This window comes from Spermophilus citellus, assembly GCF_964194105.1.
Source record: "Spermophilus citellus genome assembly, chromosome: 7".
In the NCBI taxonomy this organism is placed as follows: domain Eukaryota; kingdom Metazoa; phylum Chordata; class Mammalia; order Rodentia; family Sciuridae; genus Spermophilus; species Spermophilus citellus.
In genome coordinates, this window is record NC_138188.1 from 164,959,253 (window position 1) to 164,978,603 (window position 19,351).

Consider the following 19,351-nt stretch of genomic DNA (forward strand, 5'->3'; position numbering starts at 1 on the left):
AGCTGCACTGAAGCCAGAGCTGTCTCACTGAGGGGCAGAGGGCACAGGACCGGAAGTGCCTGTCCTCTTGGACTGCTTGAGGACAGGCAGGGCAGGAGGAATACCTGACTCACAGGGCAGTGGCCCTGTAGCCACCATGAGCTGAGGAGCCAGGAAGCAGGTGGGGTCTGTGCTGGCACAGGAGCTAAGGTGGCCAGCATGCACTGGTTCTGTGGCCACAGCAGCTGCACAGCGGCGTCAGGGTCACTGCCTGTCTCTGACTTCTAGGTGAGAGTAAGATCTCAGTTTCTAGAGGAGGGGACCCGGTTATGTGGCAGGCCGTGAAGTTTTCTCTCACATGTCACCCTGGCCCTGGCCCTTGGTGTCCAGGGTGAAATCAGCTGGGTGCAGCTGGGGTGGCAGTGATGGGCCCCTGCTGGGTGTGCATGAGCTCAGCTCAGGCAGCAAGGCCCTCAGCACCTGTGCCCCCTGGATTTCAGACCTCCCTGACCCCTGGTCAGTACCTAATTCCTTCCTGGGCCTCCTTGGAAGCTGTCCGAGATAGGAGACGGTCCCAGACACCCCCCGCGCCTGCGTGTTGCTCTGTTGCTGCCTGTGAACATGACTCTGTTGAAACTTCATACTCTTCCTCCCGGCTGGCACTGTCCCCATGCTGTGTGACGCTGACCACAGATTGCGGGTCCTCCACCACAGGGGCATGCTGCGCTCATGATGCCCTTGGCTCTGAGGAGCCCTGACCAAATGTCTACCTGCCCTAGCACTGGGAGGCTCTTGTCCAGGTAGGGCAGTGAGATCACCAGCTGTGGCCACAGCCCCACCCGCCTTAACATCTAACACCTGCAGTGGCCGGTGACTGGAGGGCAGCCAGCCACCAGGGCGAAGGGGACAGCAGACTGCTGGGCAACAGTGTGAGCTCAGGATGTAACTGCGGTCAGCGGTGCCTCCTCTGGGAGTTAACGGTGGGAATCTGCTTAGTGCAGACCTGACCGTCCACAGAAACCCGGATGTGCAGTGCAGCTGCAGTCCTCTCAGCTAATGGCAGGGTGATGGGCTGCATAGGCCACTGGCAGTGGCCCCAGCTGGCTGTCCCGGCCTTGGTGAATGGGGCACGGTGCTGCCTGGCTAAGGTCTCTGCCTTCCTGGTTTTAGGGCAGACAGGGCACTGTGCTGTCCTTCTGCTGTGGGTGGACTTGGTGCTGGGAGCATGGAGCAGGTGCCCTGGGCCACATTTCTCTGCGGATGAGTCTCCTGGGGCCAGGTGCAGGGAAGGGCTCCGCTGGGGCTCAGCACTTGAGCATCTTGCAGACGGGTCACGACAGACCCCAGGCAATGGACTGAAGGGAAAGCACTGAGCTTCTTGAAAGAGGACCCAGGCATTCGAAGACAAGCCTCAGCTGGGTGGCCCTCCACAACCCACACGGCACAAGCTGTGGACTTTGGCACGTCCCGCGTCACAGAGTGGGCCACGTTGTCTGCAGGACGTTGTCTGCAGACGTTGTCTGCGCGTCCTAACCCTCCCCTCTCTCTCTGCTTCAGGTCAAGCGCCTTCACGTGCCTGGAAACTGCCAAGCAAGGGCTGCTGGGCACGGGCGCGCGCAGGCGGGCGCATGCGCACGGCGACCGACGGCCTGGCCCTGGCATTTGCCAACAAGAGCTTGGCTGTAGGCAGCAGCAAGGAGACGTGAGCCAGGGCCAGAAGGAAGGTGTGCAGGGCTGGGCCTGGCGCTGCCGGATGGCTCTGTGCTGCCCAGTGGGATCTGAGATACCCGCGCCGGCGGTGTGCAGGCTGCCTCTCTCTGGTCTGGCCTGTGGCTGTGGACGGCACCTGGCTTCTGACCTGGCCGTCGCCCTTCCCCGGGCTCCTCCGGCGGCTGGCCCTCACTGTCCAGGCTCCGGAGCGTGGAGGGTAACGTCTGGACAAGGCTCACCACCTCCGGGCGTGGCCTGTCCTCTGGGGAGCACTGCCTTCTGTGTCCCTCGGCCCTCCCACGTTCCCTCTGTGCTGTGCTCCTGGGACACCCCAGGCCCAGCTTTGGCTGCCAGCTGTTAGGGCTCCGGTTTCCTCGTGTCCCTTGGCCGCTGCTCCTCTGTCCTGCATCAGGTCTCTCCCCTGGTCGTGCAGACCGTCCGAGGTCCACTTCGTGTCATGGGACCCTCGCCCCAGCCCTCGCGGAGGCTGTGTGTTGCTGTCACTCACCGTGGCCTGGTGCTGGGCCTGAGGACTCAGTGGGGTCCCTGGTGGCGGGCCCTGGCCCCGTGTCCTGGACTGCTGCCCGCCACCCCGTGGGCCGGGGCTTGGGCTGGTTCTGGGGAGGCCGTGCCACAGGCACTCATGACCTGAGGCCTGAGCCTTCCCCACACCCAGGCAGCCACGAGGACAGAGCAGCCTGGTTTGTCGTGAAAACACTTTTATTAGAAACGGAGGTTTAATCTGTCACAGGCCATTCCCTGCAGCCTCGGCCCCCTCAGCCGGCAGCTGTGGCAGTGAGCAGTGTCGGGCTGGAAACAGCTGGTGCTCGGAACCAGCCCAAGGGTCCTTCCTGGCCATCCCACCCGGGCCATCGTCCCTACGGCATCCCCTGCAGAGTCCGCGACCAGGTCACTGAATTCACGCCGTGGCTCACTCTGTGCCTGGGCTCGGGTGCCGTCACCCCAGACGGTCCCCCCAGCCCCTGTAGAGGGAGGGGGACGGGGACCCCACAGCCCCACCCACCTGCAGGAGCAACCCCAGAACCTCCCCCTCTGTCCCAGGTGGGAAGGGCCCTCCTTCCATCGCCCCTGACCTCCCACACCCTCCCACCCTCTGTCCTGCCCAGATTCTGCTCCACATGAGCAAGTGCCTGGCACACCTCAGCCCCAGGTGCCCAGTGGGCAGGAAGTGGGTCCTCCCTGGACACAGCAGGGCCCTGCCCCATGTACAGGTGTGTAGGTCAGGGGTGGTGCATGTGCCACAGAGGGGTGTCAGAGCTGCCTGGGGTCCCCCAAACCTGTGTGTGGCTGCCCTGGCCTTGGCCCCTCACAGGGCTGATGTGAGCTAAGGTAAAGTGGGGTCACTGGAGTGGCCCTCATGCAACTGACCATTGTCATAAGAGATCAGGGCACTGATGTAGAGATCACCCTTGAGGGTGCAGGAGAAGCCGCTGTGAGCCCGGGACACCTTGACTTGCACTCCAGCCTCCAGAGAATTAATACCTGTGTTCTTTGTCACAGTAGCTCGGAGCCAGCGCACAGAGCCGTTGTCCCCGGGGAAACCCCGATAGCTTGGTGCCCCCCGGGCCTGGTGTGGTCTGGGACTGAGCACACCTGGTCCCTGCTGCACCAGTTCCGGGTTATAGCAGGGCGGCAAGGATGTCCGTGCCAAACCCCTAGTAGGGGACCGGAGACCCAGGTGAAGACGTGACGTCCAGGAGCTTAAGTGGCACCTCCCAAACCACAGTGTGCTCTGTGGGCCCAGGCACAAGGGGCCAGGAGACCATGGGCAGCAGCTCCTTGGGCCTGTGAATGTGCAGGTCAGGGATGACAAGACGATGCTCTCTGTCACCTGTCACAGTGCCCCTCGGGGGCTCCTCTCCTACTGGATGCAGCTGGGGTCACCTTCTCACTTGAGAAGCCACCACAGGCCTTGGGAGCAGAGGACAAGGCCTGCTTGGGCCTTGGTCTTCCTCAGGTGCTCGTGCACACTCAGCCCAGGTCAGCACGGGAAAGGGCCCCCACGGGGCAGAGGTTGTAAGCCCAGACTCTGAAGGGGCAGGGAGGCGTGTCCAGGGGTCTCTCTGTCCTTGCACCTCTGGTTCTGTCCCACCCAAGGAGGGACGTGCTCAGAGTCCCCTGCACAGCCCTGCATGTGACAGGACAGCTGTGGCCTGTCCCTAAAGGCACCTGGACACTGAGCCATCTCAGGGAGCAGAAGGGCCCTTGTGAGCCTGTGGTCCTGCCAAAGCCAGGCCAGCGGTCAGGTCTGACAGAGTGAGGCCGCGCTGGTGCCCCTCTTCCTCTTCCTGGAGAGATGGTCCAACGAAGCCCCTGTTCTGCTGCAGGTTGGGGGCGGCAGCAGCCGTGGGCCATCCCCTGTCCTCCTCTACGCTCCCGTGGGGGCTCCTCCACTGTCCACACACGCAGACCAGCAGCTGCTCTGGTGAGGGTCAGCTGCATGCCCCAGAGATATTCCAGTCATGCCAGGCACTCAGAGCGGAGCCTTTGACAGGACGGTGAAGGTGACACCAGTCTCCAGAGGTGCAGTGTGTCCCCCCGGGTCTTGGGGAGAGCCAGCTGGTGAGGAGGAACAGTCGGAGGCAGGTTTAGATGGACAGATGCCGGCCACGAAGCTTGCACAGACGATGGCCGTGGGGAAGGTGGCCGGGTCTGTCCCAGCCGTGTTGACATGGGCCAGGATGTATGCACCTTGACCAGGCAGACCCCATTTCACCCCGAGACGCACGTAAGAAATGCTCCTCCTGAGAGAAGACCCGGCTGCTGCCATCCTGACCCCTCGGCACACCTTGCGCAGCAAGCTTGGCTTTGGAAGTGCCCCAAGGGTCACTGACGCTGTGCTCTGTAGTCCAGTCCTTCCTGGGCACTGGACTGCCTGGTGGGCCACTCTGACCCCACCCTGCACCGCCACCTCTGACTTCCTGGTGGCTGGGGTTTGGGATATGAAGGTGCACCCTAACCCTGCACAGGGTCGGGGTGTACAGCGGTGACTTGGTCACTGCCCCTTGATCCACTGTGGATCCACTTGTCCTGCTTCAAGACTGACCCAGTGATTTCTAATGTGCCACAGCTGTGTGACAAGTCCCCAAGGCTGAATAGTTCGTAAGTCACACGAACCCAGAGCTGCAGCTCTCGAGGCTGAGGTCCGAGAGCGAGGCGATGGCAGGTCACTTTCTCACTGGCTGCTGGGTCCAGCGAGGGCTGCCTCTGCTCCCTCGCGTCACCTCACCTCTCGCAGGGCTCTGGCCACCTTCTGAGGGCACCCCTGGCACTGTGGCGGACCAGGACCACCTGAGGCTTCTGGGGCACGGTCAGAGCATGGCAGATGGCCTGCATCAAGCCCTCTGCCCCAAGGGGCCAGCTCTGTGCAGAGAAGAGAAAGGAGAGACAGAAGAAAAGAAACCCTTTTATTCATTCGGTCCACTCAGCAGACCACGCCTGCGCAGCAGGGCTACAGTGCCCAAGGCCTGAGCTGCCGGGGGACAGGGAGCCGCAGTGGCTGGCCACTCTTCATGCTCACCCTTAGCAAGAGGGCACACTGGTGACCGTAGCCCAAGAGGAAGGAGCCACGCTCAAACTCGTGCAACGGTCCGCCTGCTGGGGCAGCTGCCACTGCTGCCCCAGAATTGGGCTGGGAACCGTGCCCAGGCAAGGGCCGGCCTGCACAGGGCACCCGACCAACCCATGTGGGTGCGGTCGTGTGCACAGGGGCTGGGCAGGGCTCTCGAAGGTCCTGCTGAGGGGCATCCAGGGCCACAGGTGCTGGGTGGGCGGCGCGGCCATGAAGGGGCCTGTGGCCTGCAGCTGAAGACCTCTGACCTCCCGGGCTCAGGCACTGCCCAGCTCCCTAGCTGCACTGTGCTCCAACACTGATGACCGCTTCCCACCTGACTGCTGGCCAGGGAAGGAGCTGCGCTGCCACAGCCTCCCCGCCGCGGGACTCGGCCCAGGCCGTGGGAGACACGGAGGCCCAGGTGACCCCACAGGCCCCACAGCCCAGGGGGCCGGCTCCCGGCTCCCAGCCTGCCTCTCCCACACCAGCTACCGCAACACGGAACACCCCGGGCTCAGCAGCCCAGCCGGGCCGGACAGGCACTCTGGAGAGCAGGCTGGGCCCTGCCCCGAGCTCCCACATGGTGCGGCCAGCAGCTCTCAGGTTGGGCCGGACCCTGAGTCACTGCAGCAGTTCTCAGGGACCTCTCCATCTTGAGTACAAGTGCCAGGTGGGGAGACTCCACTGCCATCTGGCTGCCTGGCACACCCTAAGGCACAACCCAGCAAATAACTTACACTGACCCAACCAAAGCAGGAACATCTGGACATGTGGGCCCTCAACCTGATCAGGAGCCCGGGACCCTGCACTGGGCCTTGCCTGGGAAGACCGCCACAGCAACAAACCTGCAAACCTGTCCTCAGGCTCCGGCCAGTCAGTCTCTCCTGCTGGACACCACGCACAGCCCACTGCAGGCTGTTGGTCAAGCTGTCGCTCTGACGGACTCCCTGATGGGCACCACCCCTGCCTCTGCTCCTGGCCAGCCCCCTGCCTCAGCCTCGCCTCATCTCTGTGACCCATTTACACATCACTGTGGCGAGGACGTGTGGCCTGAGTGTCACAGAGCTCAGAAATGAAGACTGGAATGAAGAGCTTGAGTTGCCTGGCTAATGACGACCAGGTGGCCCACGAGCAGTGAACGGCCTCTGATGGAAGTGGCGCAGCCTGTGCCTTTATTGTTCCGTAACTCCTAACATGGTGGACAGGAAGACGTCCGGGTCCACGCTGCCGAGCAGCCCGCTCACCACAGATCCTGCCCGCTCCTCTGGACACCAGTTCTGCAGCGAGGCGGCAGCACAGGTCCTGAGGAACACGCTGCGTGCTGACCCAGAGGGCCGCGGAAGCCCTTGCGGCCCACAGCGGGCAGAGGACGTGCAGGACAGAGCTCCTGGGTGCTCCCCGCGCCAGGTCTCCACGCGCAGACGGCGGGCGCTCAGTAGGCGATCTCCCAGTGGCTGGGCTGCTCACACGCCTTCTCCTGGTCACCACAGAAGCGGTTGTAGGTCGTCTTGGGGTCCAACCCCAGGATTTCCCTTTCCTCGTGGATCCGGAAAGAGAACGTGGAGACCGAGGTGCCGATGAAAAACCTGAAAACGAACACAGGGTCCCGAGCCACGGGGTCAGCACTGGGCCGGCCATCAGTCCCAATGCCCAGGCCCACCCTGGCCCCCCAGCCGGTCCCTCCACTGCTCCTCGCAGGTGCCACATAGGACTCCTGTAGAGGAGCAGTGGGATCCCGGGAGCCCAAGGCCCATGAGCACATACACTGCCTGGGCTGGAGGGGGACGGGCACGGGAGGCCCTGCACTCCTCGGCCTCCTGGGCTGGCCTCTAGCTCTCGGGCAGGTGGGAGGCCCTGCACTCCTTGGCCTCCTGGGTTGGCCTCTAGCTCCCGGGGAGGTGGAAGGCCCTCCACTCCTTGGCCTCCTGGGTTGGCCTCTAGCTCCCGGGGAGGTGGAAGGCCCTCCACTCCTTGGCCTCCTGGGCTGGCCTCCCTGGCTGGCCTCCCTCTCTACTCAACAACCAATTCATCTGAGACATTTCCAGAGCCAGTGCTACGTGCAGTGCCCCACTGGGCTGGGGACCGTAGGCTCCTGAGTGAGTGCGACTCCAGGGACGGAGGTGGGTAGGTAGGGGAGGCTGTGTGGCTGAGAGTGGCCGAGAATGGCCGCAGGCAGATGGGCGAGGACTTACACACAGGAGCCTGCAGTGGGGCTCCCAGAAACCAGCTGGCCGTGGGGCTCTCGGGAGAGCCCAGTCAGGGGGTGAAGCATGAGCTCGGGACTCCCCAGCCCACTTCTGGGCCCGGACAGACACCTGCGGGCTCTCACCACCACTGCAGGCCACACCTGGGGAGTAGGCGTGGCCGTGACCTGGCCCAACTGAGAGCAGTCCTCTCTGTCCCTCACAGGCAAAGGGCTAAGACAGCACTGCTGGTGCTCCAGTGCCCAGGGACGTGGGGGGCTGGTGGGGAGCTCACCCCAGTGCGTGGGACAGGCCTGAGTGGGCACAGCACCCAGCACGCAGGGGCCATGTGGAGATCATGCCTGCACCGTCCCAGTCCAGCTGGCCCACGATGTCCCAGGTGGACCTGCAGGAGGGCTGCAGCGACCCGCAGAGGCCTGGCTGCCTCCCCACGGCTCCTCCAGAGCCATGAAGGGGCCACAAGCCTCCAGCTCTGGGACCCTGTGCATGCCCCTAACACAGCACCCCTGGACGTGAGCCCCACCAGGGCACTGGCCTCCCAGGGCAGGCGTGGACAGGAGCAGGGGCAAGGAAGGCAGGGAGAGCAGAGGCCCAGCTGGAGCAGGAACAAGGCAAGTGTGCCTCAGAGGTCCACGTCAGCCCAAGGATGCCCAGAACTGGACATTATAGGAGATTCCAAGATGGGTCATGGCCAGGGTGCAAGGGACCACCTGCTATGGTCACCAAGACCCTGAGACGCAGGCACCCAAGAGCACTGCTGTGCCCTGCGTGAGCTGGGCGGGTAGGTACCTGGCGTGCGAGCAGATCCACTGGTCGATGATGGCGACGCCCCCGTCCTTGTACAGCCCCAGCTCCTCCCAGCTGGGCTCAAAGGTCACCATCTTGGGGAGCAGCTTTTTCAGCTCCTCGTACTCTGCAAATAGAGAGGCTGCTCGTGGGGCTCCGGGGGAGCAGGCACGTCCCACTCAGGCACGCCAGGCGGGTGCCGGTGTGGCTCCGGCAATGGGGAAGGCGAAGGCAGCTCAGCTCTGCCCCCTGGGCCATAGCCCCGTCTGCCCAGGGACCGGCCAGCACTCAGAGCGGCCTACCTGTCCTGATGGCGTCCGTGGCCACGAACACCGTGTGCAGCCGGTGGGTCTTCATGAGGCTGCGGATCTTCCTCACGGCCCCCTCCAGGCTGGGCACGTCCTTCCGGTGCCCCCAGATGAAGTCCTTTCTTCTCAGGTGGACTGCGAGGTAGGGGCCCCCCAGCGAAGAGCCGGGCTCCACCTGGGGAGGAGGACGGGGAACTGAGGCGACAGGGACGAGTGTGTCCACGCAGCCTCCCCTCCAGGCCCCAGGGACCTCACAGACCGCAGGGCGGGCGAAGACCAGGAGGCAATCACGCATCACAGACCCTTTTACTCAAGTGAAGTCACACTCGGGAAAAAGGAAAAGCCCTCTAAGGTTTCCGTCCCAGTCACAGCTGAGCGTCTCAGCGTCCCAGGACAGAGGCATGGGAGTCCTCTCCAGGACCCCACACCGCGGCCGGCCAGCACGCTGCTCATGGGGATCATGCCACAGGAGAACCTGAGCTTCCAGGCAGAGCCGACAGAGCCGCTCACACGTGGTGATACACGCGTGTGTTTACACACACAGTTAAATACATTCTTACATGTGTAAAGCATTCAACATTCACGTAAAAAATCCAAAAGGACGATGCTAGACCATAACGGGATTTTCCACAGCACTGGGAGAGGGAGGCCAGGCTCCATGCACGTCCTCAGTCGTGTCCCAGCAGTGCTCGGGGGTCTGGCCTGCCCTGCTGCCCCTCACCACGCATGGCATGAGGAGATCGCCCACAGGGGCTTCCTTTACTCCTAGAGCAGCCTTCTAGATGCTGGCCTGCAGTGACGTCCCCTCCTGACTGCAGGACACCGTGCCAAGCAAGTTCCTACATCTGCAGCACGGCAGGGATCACGGTGCTTGGGCCTGTCCCTCTGTGGCCCGGCCTGACTTCCCAGCCCTGGAAGGACGACTGACCCCGGGGTGACGCAGACGCACCTTCATCTTCGTCCAGTCCTCCTCAAACGGGATCCTGTCCGTGGCGTCGGTGGAGTTGAGGTACCTGCTTCTGAAGGCATCGCCCACCACCCGCAGGTGTTTGGCGAACACCATGCTCCGGCGGGTCTGTGGGGACAGGTCGGAGCTGAGGGCACAGGCCCTGGGGACCGCACACGGCTGCATGCCACCTTGCTGGGGCTAGGGAGAGGCGCCACAGCCTGCCCCGTGTTGCTCCCCTTGCTGACGCCCTGGCACCAGCTGCCCAGCCCCACATGCCCCTCGTCGCCCGAGCAGCCGCGCTCTCCGCCTGCAGACTCTGGGACAGGCCCTGCGGGCAGCGCTGCGGCACCGCTGCCCCCCAGCCCGGAGAGGCGCACCAGGCCCTCCACTCCCTGGACTCCAGCAGCACCCACCCGGAGCTCTGGAGCCCAGCTGGACCAGGAGTCTCTGTTCCACATGACCTGCCCTGCTGCTCCTGGCCCGGCTGTGGCTCAGGCCAACTGTGGGTCCTCAGAGGTCACCCAGGGATGCGCTCCCCACCTCCAGGCAGAATCAATTCCAGGGTGAGGGTCGCACTGGAGAAAACACCCCTCTGTGGAACCAGAGTGTGGAGCAGGCAGAGCTCGAGGCTAGACCACCAGCAAGTCAGGAGAAGAGGAGCCGGAGGACAGCCCTGTCCCAGCATGGAGAGGGGCTGGAGGGCGGAGCGCACGTGAGAGCCAGGGCCACGTGGCAGGGACAGAGGCTCCTGGCTCGGCTCCCAAGCCTGGCCCCGTGTCTCCAGACACCTGGCCCCACACAGGGTCCAGCACCTTTGCCCCAGGGTGGGTGAGGATCCACTGCTGGTGCCCCACGTCCAGGGCTGAGCCTCGGGATTTCAGTCAGCGGTGGAAAGAAGAGGCGTCTGTAGGTCACCTTAATGTTCAGAAACCGAACAAACGGACACAATCTGCAGACTTACAGGAGGCAAGGGCCCCGGCACTACTCACATCCCAGTAGTCCTTCCCCCCGTAATGGTCATGAAGGAAGTTCTCCGCTCTGTCCAGCATCACCGACCTGTTGACAAGAGACGCCCAGCTGACAACCCGTCTGCACTGAGAGCTCAGGGTGCCAGGCCTTGCACCAGCAAACGGGGGGGGGGGGGGGGGGCAGGGTCTGCAGGGAGGTCTGCGGGGCTCCAGGGGAATCACGGCGGGGAAGGACTGCCCAGCAGGACACGCGGCTCACCTCAAGGGAGCAAGGGGCAGGCAGCTCAGCACCAGGGACTGCCAGCCTCATCACGCCAAAGCCCCAGGAACCCTCCCACCCACCAGAGCACCTCAGGCTGGCACAGGCCCGGGGTGCCCACAGAGACAGGCACCCTGGGAACCCAGGAGGGCACCACGGCACCCACGCAGGAAACGGCCCATCTCCTGCAGCCTTTGCTCCTCCCACAGCCAGTCGGCTGAGAAAACTGCAGCTCTAAAGAAGAGCGCCAAAGACCGGGAACGGGAAGGTGCAGGGAGGCACAGGGGACCTGAGGCCTGAACAAAACGTCTGCACTTCTGCAGATGAAATCTGGTGAGCATTTAAATCGGAGCTTTAGAGCGTGGCCTTCCTGTGCAACAGGACAGGGCTCCTGCTTCTCAGTGCCAGAGCCCGAGACCAAGACTGCACAATGGCTGCAGGGTCCAGCCACGCAGTCTCAGTCCTGGGGTGGCTCAGCAGTGACCCCAGCCACTGAGGTTCTGTGTACTGCATTTCCACTCCCTGCTGCTTGTACAAAGACTTCTCTATAACAACGTGCCCTGTCTGAGATAGCACTAACCTGAGGCCAACTAAAGGCCACCAACCCTCAGCACAGAGATGACCTGAAAGGCCATGGGGACTACCACACATCCTCACCAACCCAAGACACAGCGCGGGCACTGCCGCACGCTCACCAACGCCCAAGGTGCAGGAGGGGCCCACTGTGCCTTCACCGAAGGCTGAGACCTGTGGTTAAGGGAGGCCACGGCGAGCCTGCCACGCCACTGCTCACAGGGAGTGCTGCACTGTGGCCGCCCAGCCCTGTCTCCAGGTCACTTCCTAAGAACCTGGCCACAGACGGGACAGGTGCAGGGACCCTGAGCAGCAGGCTTTCAAGACACACGGTCCCCTGCCGCCTCCCTGCAGGTCCCTGCTCTGTGCAAGCAGAAGCTGACCCACTTTCCTTTTTTGCTGGACGCTACGGCCCACGTGTCCTGTGCCCGCAGCAGCAGCTGTTCACATCCGTGCTGGACGGCCTTTCAGTCCCCAGCCCACCCTGCTCCCTTCACGCCAACTCCAGCCACGGCAGGATGCGTTCTGGTTTGGGGACGCCGGGCACACCCTGATTGGGTACATGTGCTCGTGGGAGGTGTGCTTGCCGGGTCACAGGGCCGCGCGTCCCTCTGCCTCTCCTCTGCTGTCCGCCCAAGAGGCCGCGCTCCTACTCTCCTCTCGGCTCTCAGGGACCTCACCTACGCTGTGAGGCAGGCCCTGGGCTGGGCACACGGGTCGCCACTGCCCCTTCAGGGCCTGTCTCCTCCTCCACTTGGTCTTGGGGTGCCGACTGGGCGGGGCTTCCCACAGCCTGTTCCAGAGCCCTCCCACCCCGTCCGAGGCTCCCCGCCCTGAGGCTCCCCGTCTGAGGCTCTGCGGCCCACCTGGAGCGGGGACAACGGGTCCCTGTCCTTGCAAGGTGCCCTCCCCCTGCTCCTCGACAACGGTGTGGCCTTCTGCTTGCAGCCCTCCTGGGGCAGCTCTGCTCCAACCCAAACGGGTCAGGAAAACTGCAGCAGGAGCACGCGTCCAGGGCCCACCTTCCCAGGCCCACCTTCCCAGGCCAAGCTCAGGCACGGCTGCTTCTGGAACCCAGAGGTTGTGACCAAAAGGCCCAGTCGGGACCATACCAAAGTGGACCTCAAGAACCAGAAATCCAGCAGCTCCCTCCAGCACCTAGAGTCTGTGCTTCTGTGGGGGACGGGCCTCGTGGGCAGGGAGAATGGGGTTCACTGTGGGCTTGACACCACTTCATGGGGACACAAGGGCCAGGACCACTGGTGACGGTGATGACCAGGGGACGCTGAGCCCTGCATACAGTCGTGGCTTCAGGGGCGCAAACGCAGCAGAACAGCAGGGGCACCTTGGAGCGCCAGGTCCTGGGCAGGAGCGGCCTGCGCACCCAGGCTCCTGAGAGATGCTTGCAGCCTGTCTGGCCAGGGCATGCAGGGACCCGCAGGTCACCTTTGGAAGGGTATGTGACTTCAGTTTCTCCAGTTCCCGCAGCTACCTGAGGTCTGCAGCTAATCCTGGGAACACGCTCTCAGGCGTTTCCCTCCAGAGAGGGTCACCCTCGCTGACTCACGATCCCGTCCTGGGGGGACCTCCCAGGCCTCCGCCACTCGGCGGTGGTGAGAGTGCTGCCCTCACCCTGCTCTGCCCACAGGGTCCCCCAGCCAAGAGTGCCCTTCATAGTCACAGATCCACAGGGGACATGGTCACAGAACAAAGCCGGGGACAGGGCAGTATCTTCAAAACCTCTCTGGGTGCTTAAAAGCCTTCTGCCAAGTCTAGCCGGCACGTTTTCCACCTGCCTGTGCCCTGGCCAGTCCCTCACTGTCCCCTCTTCACAGCTACACCCTGGCTCCTCACGTCACCTGAGAGGAACTCTAGAGAGAAGCCAGGTGTGGTTCTCCACCAACGCCGGCCAGTGACCACCAGGCCTGGGAATGGAGTGGCGAAGCCTGAGGTTCAGGCAACGGCCTCCCGAGTGAGGCGCTGCTGGCAGGGACGAGGCCGTGCTGCCCACCGCAGAGCCTGGCGCACCCACCCAAACCCGCTGCCCTCTGAGCCTCAGCTAGGACACATGTGGCCTCCTCCAGTCCCCTTGGTCCCACTCACTGTGGAAAGCGGCCCTGCGGCAAGGTGTGTGGACGCCAGCATTCAGCACAGGCACGTGCTGGCCAGGGGCTGCAGATGGAAAGTGCCGGCACTCACCGGGCTGAAGTGTTTTTCAGGAGCACAGGTGCTATGGTGGACGCTGATCCTTGAATGGACAGACAGGAGACGTTCAAACCCCTGGTTTCTTCATAACCCCAAAACCATCCCCTGGAAAGAAAGCCCGCGGGGTAGCTGTTAGCTGGCTTTGTTTTCACACAGGTAACAGCACCCCCGCCCTCGGCCCAGGCTCTGGCACCCAGGAACTCACACCGCGAGAACTACGGGCTTCCCTTTGCTCGTGACTCTAGTCACCGAGAGTCAGAAGAACAGGAGAGAAACCATGGCTCCAGGCTCAGGGGCCACAGCAAGGCAACCATGCTCTGCCAAGAGCACCTCTCACGCTTCAGAACAAACTGCTCCGCCACGTCTCAAGTGGAGGCTGCTGTGCGATGGCTACTCCACAGGGAAGCCTTGGCTGGCGATTTACACCAGGGGCTGTGACCACCGCTCCTACACCACACACACTCCCATGCGTTTAAAAGGCAGGAAGCCAGGCACAGTGGCACACGTTGTCATCCCAGATACTCGGGAGGCTGAGGCAGAAGGATCACAAGCTTGAGGCCAGCCTCAGCAACTTAGTCAGACCCTGATTCAATATTTTAAAAAGGGCTAGGGATGCGGCTCAGTGGCAACAAGACCCTGCTTCAGTCCCCAGAATTGAAAAAAGAGGCAGGGAGAAGGGAGGGTCCTTGGGAGGGGGTTTTGAGGACAGGCTTAGTGCCCCTCTGTACAGCAAGAGGCCTTTACTGGCACAGCCCCAGACAGCCAGCAGGCGGCAGGTGCTGGGGAGGCCCCGCAGGGTGGCGACTGGGCGACGAGGTACCTGTAGTACTCGTGCTTGTCCTGCGAGTACAGCAGGGGCTCCAGGCACGGCCGCTGGTCCACCTTCTCCTCCCAGGAGCCCTCCTTCCACCCTTCCGCATACCCTTGCAGGACATACACCTGGTCAATGAAGGGCCCACCGGACTCTGGAAAAAACCGAGAGAACAGGGCAGTGCAGCGGTGGCTGTGGCCACTCGCAGGCACATCCAGCCCCTGGCTCAGATGGACGAAGACAAGGTCAAGGGCACATTATCCCCAAAGACGACTGCGAGAGGCTCACAAAGCAGACAGGGCAAAATCGGGCCCTGGCTGGGGACGGGGCCTCACAGAACTCCTGCCACGGTCATCTTCTTGCTCTTGCTGCACCGGGGCTCCCGGCCTCACTGCTCCCCACAGCCTCCCTCCCTCTCCTCTAGCACGACGAAGCCTGCCCACCACTCCCTCCAGCACTGCCTGGCCCCCACGCTGGGCCCAGTGCTCTCCACCGTGACACCACGGCACTCCCTAGCTGCCCCGGTGAGCAGCCCGAGGGCCTATACCCCCTGCTGCCCCCCACACCACGCTGGGGCCACCTGCCACATCCCACATCACAGGAAAGCTCTGGCCAAAGATGGAATGAACTACTTGGTTACGAGAAAACACACCACGCAGAATTCTGCCTTCCATGTCTGCTGGGATCAGGGGCTCGCAGCTGCGTGCCAGTGCAGCTCCAGGGCTCCCCTTACCCTGGAGGGAGGAGAAGAACTGTGCCAGGCACTGGGCCTGCCCTGTTGCAAGCTTCACCCTCTCCAGGGAAGGCAGGCCTGGGTCCAGCCAGCACATCTGCCTGGGGAGGCATGGTGTAGCTGTCTTCCTGCGAGGCTCCTGGTCCTGTTCCAGCTGGAGGGATGCAGATTGAGTGGCAGAAGGGAGACACAGCTTTGCCACTTCCGGGTGCCACACACTAAAATGGCAAGAGCCCTGACTGTCCCTTTCCCAGCATCAGAAAACCACCAGCCTGACCTTGTGGCCTGGAGGCAATGGCAGCTGGGTTTCTATGACCACAGCTCAGACCGGGGCAGGAAAGGGTGCACCTCACCAGTGTCTTGTAAGGCCAGCCTGAATGAGGACAACAGAAAACACAGTGGCTCACATGCCAGTGCTCCCAAGATCAACTCCAACACCACACACTTCACAGCGAGGTGGTGAGAGCTCAGCACTAGGAGAATGGCCCTCAGCACAGGGCAGACAGAGGCTGACCTGCATGAGGACTCCATCACACCATACGCGCCACCCATTCCTCTCAGGGTCTCCAGAAAGCAGCAGCAAAGGACCAGTTTTAAATCTATGCTCTCCAACCAAAGTCACATTGCTAGAAGTCTTAAATCATGTTCTAATGAAAGCTTTAATCCTCAGAACATTAACACAGAAGGAGGAGCAGCATGAAGCTAAAGAGGCAGCTTTACTGAAGTCCTCAGCAGTGCTGCAGTGAGACACCATGACCAGAGCCACACTCACAGCATCCTCTAGGAGGAAGAAGGCCTCTCTCCCAAGGTGCCCCGTCTGTTGGGTGACACCTGGGGCGGGATGCTCTCTCGTGCAAAGTGACTGTGCCAGCTGTTTAGAGGCTGCGACAGCCGTCCCCACAGTTCAAACCCATTTCCCCAGAGCAATGGTGCAGAGGGTGCCCATGCAGAGCAAGCACTGCAGCTGGGCCTGCAGGCCCAGCTAAATCACCACCTCACCTTCAATGAAGTGCTCATACTCAATGACCGGGATGTTTTTATTGAGACTTGGAAGATCAAAAAACTCAGACCAAGGAATCCGGTCCTGGAGGATATCAGGACTCTGCCAGTGATAGAGGCGGCCCCACGGGGGCAAGACCAGCACCCACTCCTCGGTCTTCAGCAGGGTCTTCAGCAGGGAGGCGACGCGGATGTAGACATCCCTGCGGAGGTTGAAGCCCTCCATGGGGTTGACGTCGTATAGAAGGTACCTGTGCGAAGAGCGGAACAGGGCTTCTGAGTGTAGGGCTGGTACACACCTGCCCAGATGACTGTCTCAGTCACTGCTCCACTGGGCAGGCTTCAGTTTGCAGAGACAGCTGTCCACCTGTTTCTCAGTGACAATTACCTCAGCCCACAAGCATGACCAGACGTCCTAGTACCCTTTAACAGCTGGCCATGCCATGGAACCTCAGCCCTGGGCCTCAGGATGAGGGCTCCTCAGGGTCTCAACCTGGTCTAACAACCTCTGAGGACCCAAGGGGCAGGTGTCACGAGGTTAGGGTTCCTCGGAGAAGGGAGAGCTGAAGTACTCACTAATTAACAGCAGCAAACTCATCCCGTGCTAACAAAATCAACGTCTTAAACAAAAAATGAGCATGTTTTCAACACAAATAACTAGTGGACGCAGTGGCAAGGTTTTTAACTTTTCCGAGTTTATTCTGGGTCTGGCAACAGCTGGGTTCTCACGCCCGTGTCTGCCTTCGGCGAGCTGCGACATCACACGTCAGGTGGCTTCTGGAAGGGCTCCACGATGCGCCCTCGACACGAGTGGGTCAGGAAAGGGGCGTCCTGCACTGGCCACGGAGGTCTGGGCCAGTCCCCGGCACTCCGGGCCGACGCGGGGCGCAGGGCCGCGTCCGCCGGGCCCACGTGGCCGAGCCGGGCCGAGCGAGGCGAGCCCGCGGAGCGCTTACCGTCTGCGGGAGGCCGCCCGCGACAGGATGTCGGCCGCCGACTGGCCGGGCCAGAACTCCTCGCCCGAGGCCGAGACCGGCGGCCAGGAGGCTGCCCCGAGAAGGAGGGAGACGACCGCCAGCGCCGCCATGGCTCCGGCGGCCACGCACTTCCGGCGGCCGCGCCCTGACCCGGAAGCGCGAGTCTATCCCTCCCCTTGGAGCGCGTCTCCCGTGGCGACGGCAGCACGGCGAGGCCCGCTCTGCGCATGCGTCGCTCGGTCTTGGGGCGGGGCCGGGGCCAGTCCTGCCGAGGCGCTGTCTGAGGTCGGGCGTGGCGTGGGTGGGGAATGGGCGGGGCCTGCAGGCCAAGTCCTCCAGGGGACTGGGCGGGGCGGGCACCGAGGGGCGGAGCGTGGGCTGTACCGGGGCGGGGAGTGGGCGGGGCGGGCACCGAGAGGCGGGTCGAGGGATTTTTCCCAGGGGCGGGGCCAGGACGGACCCGGGGAGTCAGGGCGTGTGCGAGTCAGGCTTTAGGCTGCCCGGTCGCAAGCTTCACCCTCGTGCCTGGCTCTGCCTGGCTCAGCCTGGCTCAGCACTGCCCCCCTCCGCCTCCGGCTTCCCCGCGCAGCAGTGGCGGGTCACGCAACTCCGACCACGTCCTCCGCGCACCAGCGCGGACCTGCGAGACGAAGGCCTACGGGCTGGCAGGGCGGACGGAGTCGCGGGGCAAGGCGTGGGGACTGCTCGCGCCTGCCGGATATCAGCCCCGCAGCTGTGTTGTGGGCACCAACCCCCGGGGAACACTGGGAACTGGTGCGGGGCACGGGGTTGCGGGCTCGAGGATGAGCGATCCACTCCGTGCGCCATTCTCTGCGCTGTGCCCAGACTCCCGGGGCCGGCCCGAGGGGCGGCGATCCCGTCGGGACTGAAGGGTCTCCGTACCTGTGCAGGTGTAGTTGCAACCGTCCTCCAACTGGAGGGACCCTGAGGGGCCCTGGGGGGAGGTGGAAGACCGCCAAAGGGCAGCTGCTGTCCTGGAAACGTGTTAGCACTCCTGTGAAGTGGAGTTGTCTCTGTTGCTTAAGCCGCTTTTACAAGTAAGTCTAGCCCGAGTTCGGGAGGCTGTGGGACAGCTGGACTCAATGGTACAGCCCCTTTGGAAGTTGTTTGACAGTTTCTGTTCTCTTCCAGTTGAATCCACAGCTGGAGTCACCCCAAGAGTGGCAGCAGGTGAGTTCCTGCAAGAGAGTCCCCAAACCACCCTGAGCCCCGCTGGCTGGGATTCTGATGAAGGAGCCCTAAGCCCCCGGCTGTTTGTTTGGGGAACGTGCAGCTCGTCCCGGAGGCAGAGAACAGGAGGAGGGGTGCTCTTCCCATTGCATCTGTGGGGCTGAGGACTTCAGGCTTGGTCCAAGACTGCAGGAAAGCCTGCAGCTGGACAGCCCAGGGAGGTCCAAGTATCTGTGCTTCTGGGTCAGGATTTAAGAAGAAAATGGGGCTGGAGTTGGGGTCCAATAGTTTCTTACGTAGCTAAAAACATGCCTACTGTATGACCCAGCTGCTGCACCCTCTGTGTTTACCTAAGAGGTATGAAAACACTTATGCCTGTGAAGACTCACCCTTCAGGGAAAAATGGATACCAAGGAGCCTGGCTGGCTGTGGTGAGCTTCCCGAGCAGACCCTAGTGGTGAGCGCCACCTTCATTGTGGGCGGGTTGGACCGACGCCTCGAAGCCTGGCCACTCTGCCATCTCCAGCTTGCCCCTGGGCACGCAGCTCCGCCAGCAGCCAGCTGAGGTGACCCCAGGCTGTGAGCCCTTGCCTGCCCAGGCCTCTGGCTCTGCAGAAAAGCAGCCTCCACACCTGCTCCACCCCAGGGCAGGCCTGGCCGCCTCACAGCCCAATGGCCTGGAGAGGGCCCCAAAGGAGTTCTAGGGCTCAGAACGCCCCCGAGGTCAGCAGGCCTCCCATCTGGGGACTCTGGATTCTTTCCTCTCAAGGAAAACAAACCTCACACTCCCCCCTGGACAGAGCACCTCCTTGATGAAGAAAACCTTTGTACGCCCACATATTCAAGTGTGCCCCTCCCCTGTGTGCACAGAGCCCCCCAGGATGGGCTTCCCTGCAGGGTCCTCCCTGCCAGGAGCCCGAGGCGCTGAGTGTTCTGAGGACAACAGGTCCCACAGCAGTGACGCCCCACCCCAAGGCTGCAGAATGCACTTCTGTGCCTGGCCCGGGTGCATGGTGCAGCCCAGGTGGCAGCTGAGCCGTCCTCACAGGGCTCCATGAAACCCCACACCAGGAATCAGAGCAGGGCCCCAGAGGCTGCGTCCCTGCCTCTGGGATTGGGGGCCTG

At 62.8% G+C, this 19,351-nt stretch overlaps 1 protein-coding gene and 1 long non-coding RNA gene across 2 annotated transcripts in view; both read right to left on the reverse strand.

Moving 5' to 3' along the window:
* Nucleotides 1-19,351, reverse strand: part of LOC308653105 — a 430,906-nt gene that overhangs the window by 279,736 nt on the left and 131,819 nt on the right. The gene's annotated exons all lie outside the window — the stretch shown is intronic.
* Nucleotides 6,559-17,234, reverse strand: POFUT2 (protein O-fucosyltransferase 2). Its single transcript, XM_081300964.1, has 9 exons — nucleotides 17,015-17,234; nucleotides 16,059-16,309; nucleotides 14,336-14,480; nucleotides 13,510-13,620; nucleotides 10,500-10,566; nucleotides 9,511-9,636; nucleotides 8,556-8,736; nucleotides 8,257-8,380; nucleotides 6,559-6,849 (listed from the first exon to the last, which is right to left on the reverse strand). Exons 1-9 carry the CDS (start codon nucleotides 17,143-17,145, stop codon nucleotides 6,696-6,698), a joined length of 1,290 nt encoding a protein of 429 aa, XP_081157090.1. The 5' UTR covers nucleotides 17,146-17,234; the 3' UTR covers nucleotides 6,559-6,695.